General features: G+C 43.0%; 1 protein-coding gene across 1 annotated transcript in view; it reads left to right on the forward strand.

The window, feature by feature from the left end:
• PUM3 (pumilio RNA binding family member 3) overlaps positions 1 to 15,022 on the forward strand; it is a 170,737-nt gene that overhangs the window by 15,322 nt on the left and 140,393 nt on the right. Inside the window, exon 3 of the mRNA XM_030193819.1 lies at positions 4,486 to 4,680. Coding sequence (XP_030049679.1) covers positions 4,486 to 4,680 — 195 coding nt within the window. The remainder of the gene's footprint in view (positions 1 to 4,485; positions 4,681 to 15,022) is intronic.

Raw genomic sequence — 15,022 nt, forward strand, 5'->3', positions numbered from 1 at the left:
CCCGCGGTTGCGGTTGCAGGATAAGCCAGATCCCCCCGCATCGGCGGGTGTGGTGTCCCTCCCCCGCTCCGCGGGGATGAGCTGGACGGATTCCCCTCCCCCACTTGTGTGGGGATGAGCTGGGTTAATTCCCCTCCCCCGTTTCGGCGGTGGTGAGCTGGGCAGAGTGTCCCTTCGTGGGTGTAATTCTCTAAGTGCTGAGTCCTGCGGATGGAGCTTTGATATCGACATACTGAGGAGTTTCCGGCAGCACATGACCACATATAGGGAGGCAAAAGTTTGCTCTCTATCTCCACCTGCTGGTAGATGGACACAACCCACCAGTCTATGGATTGATCAGCTATGATTAATGGAAAGAAAATTATCAGGTATGATTATACATAATTTTACCTTGTTTTAAAATTACCTTTCAGTATTCTTACTGTGAAATCACTGGTGCAGTGTTCTGGTCTAGTAATGCTTTGATGTTTCTCTTATATATACTATCTGCTACCTCATTTGCTTATTTCCGATCTGAGGAAGAAGGGCGACCTTCGAAAGCTAATCAAGAAAGGTATTAAGTTATGTCCAATAAAAAAGGTATCATATTTTCTTTTCCATGTTTTATTTTGTTTGATTTCTATTGATAACCTTATTCAAGGAGGAATCTATGGCTTGCGCTACCTCTGCCACTATTTCGGCGACCCAGGCTGAGCTTACCGAGACAGGTCCACCACCCTCCTCCGCCATCATGTGTGTCTCCGGTGCCTTCGCTTTCTCAGACTGCTTTCTTAAAGATTTCGCTGCCATCAGCTTGCTGCTTTCAGCTTTCCTCCACTCGACCTTCTCGACCACCTCTCCTACCTATTTCAGGGTCTGTTTGCTCGTTTTTTAAAATATTTTTGGTAGGTGGATAGGATCGGGGCCCTGGAGCTCCTCTCACTTATGTCCGCTCTTCAGCGTGACATCACGTGACCAGCCCCCTAAATCTTATCTTAATAAAGTTTCTGGTATAGACACTGCATCATTTTGGTGGCCTTGGACTAGATCTCCTGTGTCTGTATCCTTCAATGGTAGGCTTTTACTTACAGCCTTCAGAACAACACAGTGTAGGTGAGATCTCACTAACAAATCTATGCAACAGCTTAAGTAACTCTTTTGACCAACTAGTTATACATCTTCCTGTTCACACTAGCTCACCCTAGCATACCGTCAGCTCAGTGATGTTGCAGGTTGTTACTGTCTCCTGTCCATCCTTAATTAGACAATATCTGGGGAGTAATGTAAATGGTGCCTAAAGTTAGATGCTAATTCCGCACCCAATTTTCGGTGCAGGAACGCTTTCTAACAGATGCAAGGCACCAAAATGGAGCTAAAATGGCAGATTGGCATAGAAATACATTTAAGCGTCCAGTTATAGGATAGCACCTAAATGTATCCATTCATGGCTGCAAAGAGGGCGTTCCTATGGGAGAGGCCTGAGCGGGTCAGGGGTCTGTGGTTTAATATTAAGATAGGTATAGAGAGGGTTCGTTCAAATGTGTAGGTTCTAGTCTTAAAAAAAAAACTAGCTTTGTTCAGATGGGGGATTACCTCAAGGAATTGTTGTCTGGAAGAAATCGGAAAGCAGTGGGCAAAACTGAAAGGAGCTATTGTAAGGGCAACAAACCTTTTTATAAGGAAAGAAAATAAAAGTAAGAGGAAAAGGAAGCTGCTTCGGTTTTCAAAAGTAGTAGCTGAAAAGGTAAGGAAAAAGAGTTTAGCCTTTAACTAAAGAGATCACAGAAAGATGAAGACAGATAATATCTGGAAAAGCTAAGAGAAGCTCGAAGAGTAGTTAGAAAAGCAAAAATGCAAATGGAAGAATAAGTGGTCAATACGATAAAGTGGAGGGACAAGACATTTTTTCAGATTTGTTAGTGATAGGAGGAAGTGCAAAAGTGACATTGTGAGACTCAAAGGTGAAGGGGAGGTATATGTAGAAACTGATAAAGATAAGGCAGACTTGCTTAACAAATATATATATATATATTTTGTTACATTTGTACCCCGCGCTTTCCCACTCATGGCAGGCTCAATGCGGCTTACATATTGTATACAGGTACTTATTTGTACCTGGGGCAACGGAGGGTTAAGTGACTTGCCCAGAGTCACAAGGAGCTGCCTGTGCCTGAAGTGGGAATCGAACTCAGTTCCCCAGGACCAAAGTCCACCACCCTAACCACTAGGCCACTCCTCCACTCTGTGTTCATAACTGAAGGGCTGCAGAAGACAGACACAAATAGGAATTGCAGGGTGTAGACCCTGAGCGATTTTCAGAAGACTATGTTCATGAGAAGCTGACTTAAGCTAAAGGTGGATAAAGTGACGGGGCTGGATGGCATACATCCAAGGGTAAAACAAACACAGGGTGGAAGAGAACCAAGTCCAAGTGACCAGCCCAAACACAGAAGTAAGTGCTCCAAAGAGAGTTAATTGGGACCCTACACGGTCCGTGTTCTGACAGAAAAAGCCTTCTTCAGGGGTCTAAAAACATAAGATTCAAAATACATCCAAGGGTACCAGAGGAACTTGGGGAAGTTCTATTGGTTCCGCTGTCTGATCTTTTCAATACTTCTGTAAAGTTGGGAGTGGTCCCGGAGGACTGGAGAAGAGCAGATGTGGTCCCTCTCCACAAAAGCGGAAGTAAAGAAGAGTTTGGGAACTACAGGCCGGTAAATCTGACTTCTGTGCTAAGTAAATTAAAAACAGAGAATAGTAAAATTTTTGGAATCCAGTGGATTACAGGACCAGAGGCAACGTGGTTTCACTGGAGGCTGGTCTTGTCTGACAAATGTGATTAATTTCTTTGACTAGGTGACCAGAGAGTTGGATCGAGGGAGAGGGCTAGAAGTTGTGTATTTAGATTTTAGCAAAGCCTTGGACTCTGTTCCACAGAGGCGACAAATAAATAAACCCAGTGCCCTCAGTATGGGCAATATTGCTGAAGGGCTGTCTGGTAAGGTTTGCCTTTTTGCGCTTGATACCAAAATCTGCGATAGGGTAGACACCCTAGATGGTGCGGATAACATGAGGAAGGACTTAGTGAAAGCTAGAGGAATGGTCTGGAATTTGGTACCTAAGGTTTAATGCTAAAAAATGCAGGCTCATCCTTTTGGGCTCCAAAAACCCGAGGGAACTGTACAGTTTAGGCAGTGAAGAACTTTTGTGCACAAAAGGGGAGCGGGACTCGAGTTTGATCATATGTGATGATCTTAAGATAGCCAAACAGGTAGAAAAGGTAACGGCAAAAACTAGAAGGATTAGCATAGGGATAGGAATGGCCAGTAGGAAAAATGGAGGTGATGATATCCCTGTATAAGACTCTGATGAGACCTCATTTAGAATACTATGTACGATTCTGGAGACTGCACCTTCAAAAAGATATAAACAGGATGGAGTTGGTCCAGAGGGTGGTTACTAAAATGGTCAGTGATCTTCGTTATAAAGTGTATGGGAACAGACTGTCAGTATTTATAGTTTGTAAGATAGGCAGGAGAGGGGAGATATGATGGAGACATTTTTTAGCTATGCAGCATAAATGCACAGGAGGCAAATCTCTTTCAATTGAAAGGAAGCTCTGGAACGAGGGAGCACAAGATGAAAGTGAAAGGGGATAGATTCAGAAGTAACCTGAGGAAATATTTCTTAATGGAAAGAGTGGTGAATTTGTGGAACAGCCTTCTGGTGGAAATGGTGGAGATGAAAATAGTATCTGAATTCAAGAGATCTTGGGACAAGTACATAGGATCTCTAAGGGAGTGATAAGGAGAGTAGATGGCATGGATGGACAGACTGGATAGGCCATATGGTCTATATTGCCTACATTTCTCTGTGTTTCAGAAAATTGTACACCGTATTACAGAATACTGCGGATGCGTGCCAGTATTTACACCTTGTTTCAGTTGGTGTAAATCTTTGCACCCAAAGCTGGACTTGGAATTTGGTAACCAAAGCAATTCTATAAAGCGCTCATCGCAGAGTGCCCTTTATAGAGTAGTACTGGGCACCAGGTTTTTTTTTTGTTTGTTTGTTTGACTCACATATTTGGGCACCATTTACTGAATCTAGCCCTTGTTCAGTGACTGTTATATCATTCTCACTGTAAGTAATTCCCTTATCTGTCCTGTTTATTTGTCTTGATTAGATTGTAAGCTCTGTCGAGCAGGCACTGTCTCTTTTTTTAATGTTCCAAGTGTACAGCGCTACATATGTCTAGTAGCGCTATAGAAATGATAAGTAGTAGTATAACCAGAGATCAATAGGATGTACAATGTTTCAACAGGATGCACAACTGAGCAGACTGGATGGGTCTGGGAGTTTTTATCTGCTGTCCATATATTTATTTTTCTTTGTATCTAATCTGCAGCACCAGTTGTGATCAGTGATTGAGGTACAGACTGAAAATAATTTGCCCTTGATACTGGCATGTGGTGTTAACCTAAGATATGTTGTATATTTTAACAGATTCTGGTGGTCCCAAAAAATTCCAGGCCAGAGCTGATGAGAAGGGGAAGGTTAAGTTCAGATCCCAGAAGTTTGAGAAAGGGAAAAAGCCTGAGAAAGCAGGTGGAAAAGCTGTCGCCAAGCAGTTCGCTGCTATGCCCAGACAGAAGGGTAATTTGCGAAAGAGGAAGTTCCAGGAGAGTGATCTAAAGAACAGTGAGTAGCATTGTGCTTTTAAAAGAGAGATGTATACCCAATTTCCTTTCTCTTCTCACTAAGTCTAGAAATACACATATGGAGTTAGGTATGTTTGAGAGCCCAGTCTCTCTAAACATTTTAGCATTAGTGATAAGATTTTTTTTTTGCCTTTCTGCATATTTGGCCCTTTTTATAGCTTCATCCTGGCTTGAGATCAGTGTTCTTTTATAGAAATATGTAGCTCTTACAGGTAAATGTGCCAGACAATTGAAGGAGTGTTATGTTTAGTCTGTTTAAACACACACAGTAGTCTCCATTTCAGAGAGAAAACAAAGTTCATGCCTGTAGCGGGTATTCTCGATAGAAAGTAGGATCCTATCGCCAGACAGTTGATGACATCATCACTGAACAGCACCAGATCGTTGGTTGGGGGTACCCTCAAGGAGGGGCTATTCCAAATGCATTCTCTTCTTCTGTTTGGAAATGTCCTGTCCTTTAAGCATGTGGCTCTTCCGCCCCCTCCCCCATCCACTTCTTGCTTTCTGTCATGATGCAAGAACAGAATGATGGGAGCTGCCACTGACCCCTGAGTCTTGCACTGAACACTGACTTAGCTGCTCTTTATAGAAGTTAAGCGGTGTGGAACCTATCGGTGAAGGGATAATACATTTAGATGTCTGGCTGTTTAGCACCAAGTCATACAGGAGAATTCAGTTGTAGCCAGGATTCTTCAGGTGTGGAATTCCTGCGCTGATTATCACAAAAAAAAACAAAACAGTTTGCTCCTTCCTACTTTCTGGAGTATAGTGGAGCCCTCTTGTCTCCTAAGAAAAATGTAGTCTTGTGGCCTTGAACATCAGGGACTCGAGACCTCACGCAGTGCCCAGATCTTCCATTTTTCACATCCTCCCAATGAATGGTCATTTGTTGTGCAGGTCCTAGGCTCTAGGACAGTGAACTTGTATGTTGTACTTTAGACTCAGCCCAATGTGTCGCTCTTGGTTCTTTCAGGGTGACGTCCACTAGGTCAGTGTCTCAAGGCTACTTTTTTTTAACAAAGAAACATAGAAAAATGGAAGCAGATAAAGACCATGTGGCCTATCCAGTTTGTCCATCCATGCAATCTACTATCCCTTCCTCTCCCTTAGAGATCCTATGTACTTGTCTGAAGCTTTCTTGAATTCAGATACAGCTTTTGTCTCCATCACCTCCACTGAGAGGCCTTTCCACAAATTCACTACCCTTTTTGTGAAGAAGTATTTCCTTAAGTTACTTCTGAGTCAATACCCTGTCACCTGTGTCTTCTCATTCCAGCGCTTCGTTTCAGTGAAAAGAGACTCGCCTCCTGTGCATTTATGCCAGAGGTATTAAATCGTCTCTGTCATATCTCCCCTCTCCTGCCTTTCTGCCAAAGAATACATATTGAGATCTTTGTCTGTCCCCATAGGGTTTATGACAAAGATCACCAAACATTTTAATAGTCACCCTCTGGACCGACTCCACCCTATCTATATCTTTTTAAAGGTGTGGTCTCCAGAATTATACCCAGTATTCTTAAATGAGGTCTCACCAGAGTCTTATACAGGAGTATCATCAACTCCTTTTTCCTACTGGCCATTCCTCTCTCTGTGCACCCAAGCATGCTTCTCGTTTTCAGTGTTGCCTTTTCCACCTGTTTGACCACCTTAAGATCATCATATACGATCACATCCTGCTCTTCTTTCATTTACAAAAGTTCTTCACCCCCTAAACTGTACTGTTCTTCCAGGAAGACTGGAAGGAGTTTGAGCAGATGACTTTCACAATTGTCTCTGACAGGGAATGTGTGAGGAAAACAGTCTGACACCACAAGGGGGTATACAGTAGATGAGTAGATGACAGCACTAAGTCTAGGGAAAGACACATTTAAACACAGGTCCCAAGATCCCAAAATCCCTTTTTAGCTACTGAAAAGAACCATGACATGCCAAAAATTTATTCAGCAAATTTATTCAGCACAGCAACAAAGAATAAAGTACAAACAAAAGTTTTCTAGAAAAATATGAGTCCCTAATTCTGTCTTCTAATACAAATACTTAGGATAATATGAACAGAAGTCAGATGTCAACATACACTCCTCATTGCAAATACCACCTGTAAATCCAGCTGTAATGGTAATCATAGAGCTTAAACTATAACCTTAGTGTGTTGGTAGAGTTGTTTTCTCGTGGTGACAGCTGGAACAGCAGGGGCTGGCAATGCAGGAACTGATGCTCTCTGTTGATCTTCTGTTGTGGTGGGGTTGTGTCCCTCTGCAGGTGCATCTTTATATGATTTATCATCAACAATGTCCTTCACTCCATGATATTTTCATGATCAGTGATTGGCTGGTACGTTTTTATTGTGGCTAGGCCTAACCATAGGAACGTCTCTTACGTCATGTCTAGGTATCTAAGTAGTCTGGGCTACATAAACAATAGTCCAAGGTTATCTGCATGCTTCCAGACTCAGTCGGATATGTCACCGGATAGACAGTTCATCAGGATCACAGCCTTCTCAGATGCAAGGCAGGGCACGAGTCTTTTAGCACAGTGTACAAACCATCCATGTGATGTCATAAGTCAGCACTATAAGTGTAGTCGGATTAAAGTCTGTGATACACAGTTCTGTTGGCAGGGGCTTTAACCAATACAAATGGATCAGGATTCCCCTTTTTGGTTATGTTGCACTAAAGGGGTGGACCTCATAGGCTGGGAAGGGAACTGTGATCTGAGGCAACTGAAGTGGAAACAGTGGACCTGGAGGAGTACCTACAGGTCTAAGTACATAAGTAATGCCATACTGGGAAAAGACCAAGGGTCCATCGAGCCCAGCATCCTGTCCACGACAGCGGCCAATCCAGGCCAAGGGCACCTGGCAAGCTTCCCAAACGTACAAACATTCTATACATGTTATTCCTGGAATTTTGGAGTTTTCCAAGTCCATTTAGTAGTGGTTTATGGACTTGTCCTTTAGGAAACCATCCAACCCCTTTTTAAACTCTGCTAAGCTAACCGCCTTCACCACTTTCTCCGGCAAAGAATTCCAGAGTTTAATTACACGTTGGGTGAAGAAAAATTTTCTCCGATTTGTTTTAAATTTACTACACTGTAGTTTCATCGCATGCCCCCTAGTCCTAGTATTTTTGGAAAGCGTGAACAGACGCTTCACATCCACCTGTTCCACTCCACTCATTATTTTATATACCTCTATCATGTCTCCCCTCAGCCGTCTCTTCTCCAAGCTGTATAGCCCTAGCCTCCTTAGTCTTTCTTCATAGGGAAGTCGTCCCATCCCCGCTATCATTTTAGTCGCCCTTCGCTGCACCTTTTCCAATTCTACTATATCTTTCTTGAGATGCGGCGACCAGAATTGAACACAATACTCAAGGTGCGGTCGCACCATGGAGCGATACAACGGCATTATAACATCCTCACACCTGTTTTCCATACCTTTCCTGATAATACCCAACATTCTATTCGCTTTCTTAGCCGCAGCAGCACACTGAGCAGAAGGTTTCAGTGTGTTATCGACGACGACACCCAGATCCCTTTCTTGGTCCGTAACTCCTAACGTGGAACCTTGCATGACGTAGCTATAATTCGGGTTCTTTTTTCCCACATGCATCACCTTGCACTTGCTCACATTAAACATCATCTGCCATTTAGCCGCCCAGTCTCCCAGTCTCGTAAGGTCCTCTTGTAATTTTTCACAATCCTGTCGCGATTTAACGACTTTGAATAACTTTGTGTCATCAGCAAATTTAATTACCTCGCTAGTTACTCCCATCTCTAAATCATTTATAAATATATTAAAAAGCAGCGGTCCTAGCACGGACCCCTGAGGAACCCCACTAACTACCCTTCTCCATTGTGAATACTGCCCATTTAACCCCACTCTCTGTTTCCTATCCTTCAACCAGTTTTTAATCCACAATAGGACATTTCCTCCTATCCCTTGACCCTCCAATTTCCTCTGTAGCCTTTTATGAGGTACCTTGTCAAACGCCTTTTGAAAATCCAGATACACAATATCAACCGACTCCCCTTTGTCCACATGTTTGTTCACTCCTTCAAAGAATTGAAGTAAATTGGTCAGGCAAGATTTCCCCACACAAAAGCCATGCTGACTTGGTCTCAGTAATCATGTCCTCGGATGTGCTCTGTAATTTTGTTTTTGATAATAGCCTCTACCATTTTCCCCGGCACCGACGTCAGACTCATCGGTCTATAATTTCCCGGATCTCCCCTGGAGCCTTTTTTAAAAATGGGCGTTACATTGGCCACCCTCCAATCTTCCGGTACCACGCTCGATTTTAAGGATAAGTTGCATATCACTAGCAGTAGCTCTGCAAGCTCGTTTTTCAGTTCTATCAGTACTCTAGGATGAATACCATCCGGTCCAGGAGATTTGCTACTCTTCAGTTTGCCGAACTGCCCCATTACGTCCTCCAGGTTTACCGTGAAGTCAGTAAGTTTCTCCAACTCGTCCGCTTGAAATACCATTTCCGACACCGGTATCCCACCCAAATCTTCCTCGGTGAAGACCGAAGCAAAGAATTCATTCAGTCTCTCCGCTACGTCTTTGTCTTCCTTGATTGCCCCTTTTACCCCTCGGTCATCCAGCGGCCCAACCGATTCTTTTGCCGGCTTCCTGCTTTTAATATACCGAAAAATTTTTTTACTATGTTTTTTTGCCTCTAATGCTATCTTTTTTTCATACTCCCTCTTGGCCTTCTTAATCTGCGCCTTGCATTTGCTTTGACACTCCTTATGCTGTTTCTTGTTATTTTCAGACGGTTCCTTCTTCCATTTTCTGAAGGCGTTTCCTTCACCTCACTTTTCAACCAGGCCGGGTGTCTTTTGGACTTCCGTCTTTCTTTTCTAATTCGCGGAATATGTATGGCCTGGGCCTCCAGGATGGTATTTTTGAACAGCGTCCACGCCTGTTGTACAGTTTTTACTCTCTCAGTTGCCCCCCTAAGTTTTTTTTTTTACCGTTCTTCTCATTTTATCATAGTCTCCTTTTTTAAAGTTAAACGCTAACATATTTGACTTTCTGTGTACAGTTACTTCAAGGTTGATGTCAAAACTGATCATATTATGGTCACTGTTATCAAGCGGCCCCAGTACCATAACGTCCCTCACCAGATCATGCGCTCCACTAAGGACCAAGTCTAGAATTTTTCCTTCTCTCGTCGGCTCCTGCACCAGTTGCTCCATAAAGCTGTCCTTGATTTCATCAAGGAATTGTATCTCTGTAGCGTGTCCCGATGTTACATTTACCCAGTCTATATTTGGATAATTGAAATCACCCATTATTATCACATTGCCCATTTTGTTCGCATCTCTGATTTCTTTTATCATTTCTGTGTCTACCTGCTCATCCTGGCGAGGTGGACGGTAGTACACTCCTATCACCATTTATTTCCCTTTTATACATGGAATTTCAACCCACAGTGATTCAAAGGTGTGATTTGTGTCCTGCTGAATTTGTAATCTATCTGAGTCAAGGCTCTCTTTAATATACAATGCTACCCCTCCACCAGTCCGGTCTACCCTATCATTACGATATACTTTGTACCCCGGTATGACAGTGTCCCACTGGTTATCCTCCTTCCACCAGGTCTCAGTAATGCCTATTATATCCAATTTTTCATTTAGTGCAATATATTCCAACTCTCCCATCTTATTTCTTAGACTCCTAGCATTTGCATATAGACATTTCAGAGTATGTTTGTTGTTCTTATTTGCATGATGCTTAGTACCTGACACTATTGATTTGACATCTTTTGTCTGATCTTTAGTTGTATTTAAGGGCACCTGGCCTACCACGGTCTGTTGTGCAACCTCACTATCCAGAAAACCTATCTTCCCTGTTTGTGAGGTATCTTTGCAAGATACCTTTTCCCGAACCATGCGCTTTTGAGCGACTGTCGGCCTTCCCCCCATTTCTAGTCTAAGTTTAGGCCGAGGGCCAAAATCAGTCATCTTGCATTCCAGCAGTCCTGGCCTCTTGCTTGGGAGAAGGCAGTCCTAGGTGGTTGGCGGTAAGATAACACTATTTTCTGATAGGAACAAGGCTGAGGGAAAGTAGTAGCCCTCAGGTGCCTGGAAGGTGTGTCAGATTTGGTCTGAGATAAGTTCCCCTGAAGCACCCAGAAGATTATTTGCAGTCTAGCCCTAGGTAGATTGAAGTTGCTAGTGGTGGCTCTACAAGGTTTTTGGGGGAGTGTGAAGGAGTTTATAGCAAGTTACCGCTCCCTCTTAATGACACTCCCTCACAGTTAGAGAGCCAACTTTAAAGAACATCCTGCAGAGTAGGGAAGAGATGACTCAGCAAAGGCAGAGCAGGGAGAGCATGGTCTAGGCAGGATAAAAACCCTCAGCACAGCTCAGTTACAGAGACCTTGGGTAAGGACTTGTTCAAGGTTGCTCTAAGGTGGGCAGCAGCACCTGAAGGGAAGCCCTGGAAAGAGAAAAGCAGCCCTCCAGCATGTGCTTTTACCAAAAGCTGATAAGAAGCAGAAGCTCCACTAAGGTAGGCTTTATCTTGGAATCCTGTTGAAACTATCACGCTGAAATCCAGGACCATGCTTTCCTAGGTATACAGAAGACAGAATTTTAACTGTGAGACAGCCAGAGTCAAGCGGTTTGTGCTGCGTTTTTGAGAGACAGACTAATGCATGCCATGGACCTGCAAGAGCAGGCCATGGAAGAGAATTTTTGAGCGCAAGGACTGACTTTTTGCAGGTTTATTTCTCCACTAAGGTAGGCTTTATCTTGGAATCCTGTTGAAACTATCACGCTGAAATCCAGGACCATGCTTTCCTAGGTATACAGAAGACAGAATTTAAACTGTGAGACAGCCAGAGTCAAGCGGTTTGTGCTGCGTTTTTGAGAGACAGACTAATGCATGCCATGGACCTGCAAGAGCAGGCCATGGAAGAGAATTTTTGAGCGCAAGGACTGACTTTTTGCAGGTTTATTTCTCCCCACCTGTGAAAGGAACAGTTACCCTTCTCCCTGCACATTAATAAATTGCTTTGTTTTACTTTTATCCTGTTGCTTGGCTGTGGTTAATCATGTTTCCCGGCCCATCCTTGCTCTTGCTGCTACAGGGAGCTTGAGAGCACCTCAGTGCCCTTTCCTAAAAGGGGACCAGCACCTCCATCCTTTGGTTTGTTTGTAACTTCCAAGTCAGAGCTTTAACTTGGTCTATAGTGTGCTTGGGCCTTCATCCTAGAACCCCTTATGTAATGACCTAGACTATCCTGGCTTGCAAGGTGACATTCCTGGATGCTTCTTGTTCAGCTACATGGATTTTCAGCAGGTATCTTTCTACATCTGAGAGAGGTTTGGTTCAAGCAGTGCTGTCCTTTCAGCTGAAGGTGGTATTAGCTTTTCCTATGAATTAGAGATAGGGAAATAGGAGATGAGATTTGATATACCGCCTTTCTGTGGTTAGGTTCACAGTGGTTTACATATTATATACAGGTACTTATTTTGTATGTAAGGCAATGGGGGAGGGCTAAGTGACAGTCACAAGGAGCTGCAGTAGGAATCAAACCCAGTTCCTCTGATTCTCGGGCCACACCTACTTCTAGGAAGGAAAACTTGTGGAGAATTTTGAATCCTCTGTTTGAGACATGCATTGGCTTTTTTTGTGTGTGTTATTAAGCAGTAACTAATGAGTTTTGGAGGTTGGGTGGATTGTTCTGTTTATAGGAGCAAGAAAGTTGAGGCTGCATAAAGAATGTTCACACCACACTAGCTCAAGGCTCATTTTGGCCTAGATACTCAAAGGGTGATTTGCCCAAGCAGTTAAGGGCTCACTTGACCAGAAGTCAAGTAAGTTTGGTAGTGGAAGTTCAGATGGTACCTCTCTCAAGAATATGTAGGGCAGCTGTTTGGTCGCTTTTATTCTCTTTGTATTGCTTTAACAATGTAGCATTCAATATATGTATATAAGTAAATGAAGAACATACAAATAAAGGTCTAATCATCCATTTAGACAAGAAAGAAAACATTTTCATCAAGCCCACAACAAGGAGAATCCAGCTTACACCTGGAAAACATCAATCTAGTAAAAAGAAAACAAAAAGGAAAAGGGGAAAATACTCATACTACTAAAGTTACAGTAATGCCAACAAGCAGTAAATTATAACTACTTTCTGAACTTCAGTTTACTAAACTCAGCAGAAGCAACTAATTAGATCATAAATTAACAGATGTCTCTGATTTTTCTTCAGTGAACAATTCTAACTGATAAACACAATCCCAGTGTGACATGACATTTGCAAGGATATTTTAGAAAGGACGTACTTCCTCTAGCCACAACCTTAGGCTGCAGGCCAAGAAAGGACTTTCATCTTAATTGAGTACTCGTAGCCACATCAGGGAACACTGAAATCGCCTGACTATAAAATAACTTCCAATTAATTCTTAAGAGGATTCGAGAAGTCTAGATGTATCTAGTCTACCTGGAAAGGAAATCTGATCTAACTCCCTTTCCTCACAAATCACTTTTTGCTCAAAGGCAAATAAAAAGTGCTGATTACAATCAATGAATCAATATTTGGATAAGATAATACATCTTTTACATAAATCATAAACAATTCTAAAGGAGATGTCTATTCTCAGGCGTCTCTAATTTCATACGAACTGATAAGCTATCTTTTACAGGTGATGTTTCAACTGCTTGAACATTAGAGAGTTGAAATTCCAGCTGTTCTACTGTGATTAATCCTTTTCCTGCTCAGCCATTTTACTAGAAAAGTCATGTGTAAACTTGGAAAATTGATAGATTCTTCTAAACTCTAGTTATCCTTAAGAGAGGGCTGTGTATGAGAGTCAGCAATCATTGGAGTTATACTAATACTCTCTCTTTTCTAAGCATTATGGGTAGTGTGCTTTTTCTAGAGAGGGTGCTGCCTTTAGAGACTTGTGTGCTTTCAGGATCCTGCCTAGTATAGGGATTGCTCTGTTAAATCCCATTCATCTGGACTGGGGGACTGTAAGGAAAACTTTGGTCTTGTCTGCCAATTTATTTTGCTAGAGTCCTACCAGATCATTCTAGAGTCCCTTCTTTGGCTGTTTAAGTTAGTGTTTTGCAGTTTAATGTAAGGCCCTTGGGGTCTCCAGGAAATGTGTATACATTTTTGGTGGAGGCTGTTGGTCCCCTTTACTGCCTAGAATATAATTTAGGTTGGTGGTGGTGGTGGTGGGTGTACATAAGTACATAAGTACATAAGTAGTGCCATACTGGGAAAGACCAAAGGTCCATCTAGCCCAGCATCCTGTCACCGACAGTGGCCAATCCAGGTCAAGGGCACCTGGCACGCTCCCCAAACGTAAAAACATTCCAGACAAGTTATACCTAAAAATGCGGAATTTTTCCAAGTCCATTTAATAGCGGTCTATGGACTTGTCCTTTAGGAATCTATCTAACCCCTTTTTAAACTCCGTCAAGCTAACCGCCCGTACCACGTTCTCCGGCAACGAATTCCAGAGTCTAATTACACGTTGGGTGAAGAAAATTTTTCTCCGATTCGTTTTAAATTTACCACACTGTAGCTTCAACTCATGCCCTCTAGTCCTAGTATTTTTGGATAGCGTGAACAGTCGCTTCACATCCACCCGATCCATTCCACTCATTATTTTATACACTTCTATCATATCTCCCCTCAGCCGTCTCTTCTCCAAGCTGAAAAGCCCTAGCCTTCTCAGCCTGTCTTCGTAGGAAAGTCGTCCCATCCCCACTATCATTTTCGTCGCCCTTCGCTGTACCTTTTCCAATTCTACTATATCTTTTTTGAGATACGGAGACCAGTACTGAACACAATACTCCAGGTGCGGTCGCACCATGGAGCGATACAATGGCATTATAACATCCGCACACCTGGACTCCATACCCTTCCTAATAACACCCAACATTCTATTCGCTTTCCTAGCCGCAGCAGCACACTGAGCAGAAGGTTTCAGCGTATCATCGACGACGACACCCTTTCTTGATCCGTAACTCCTAACGTGGAACCTTGCAAGACGTAGCTATAATTCGGGTTCCTCTTACCCACATGCATCACTTTGCACTTGTCAACATTGAACTTCATCTGCCACTTGCACGCCCATTCTCCCAGTCTCGCAAGGTCCTCCAGTAATCGTTCACATTCCTCCTGCGACTTGACGACCCTGAATAATTTTGTGTCATCGGCGAATTTAATTACCTCACTAGTTATTCCCATCTCTAGGTCATTTATAAATACATTAAAAAGCAACGGACCCAGCACAGACCCCTGCGGGACCCCACTAACTACCCTCCTCCACTGAGAATACTGGCCACG

Source organism: Microcaecilia unicolor, chromosome 2, assembly GCF_901765095.1.
Source record: "Microcaecilia unicolor chromosome 2, aMicUni1.1, whole genome shotgun sequence".
Lineage (NCBI taxonomy): Eukaryota > Metazoa > Chordata > Amphibia > Gymnophiona > Siphonopidae > Microcaecilia > Microcaecilia unicolor.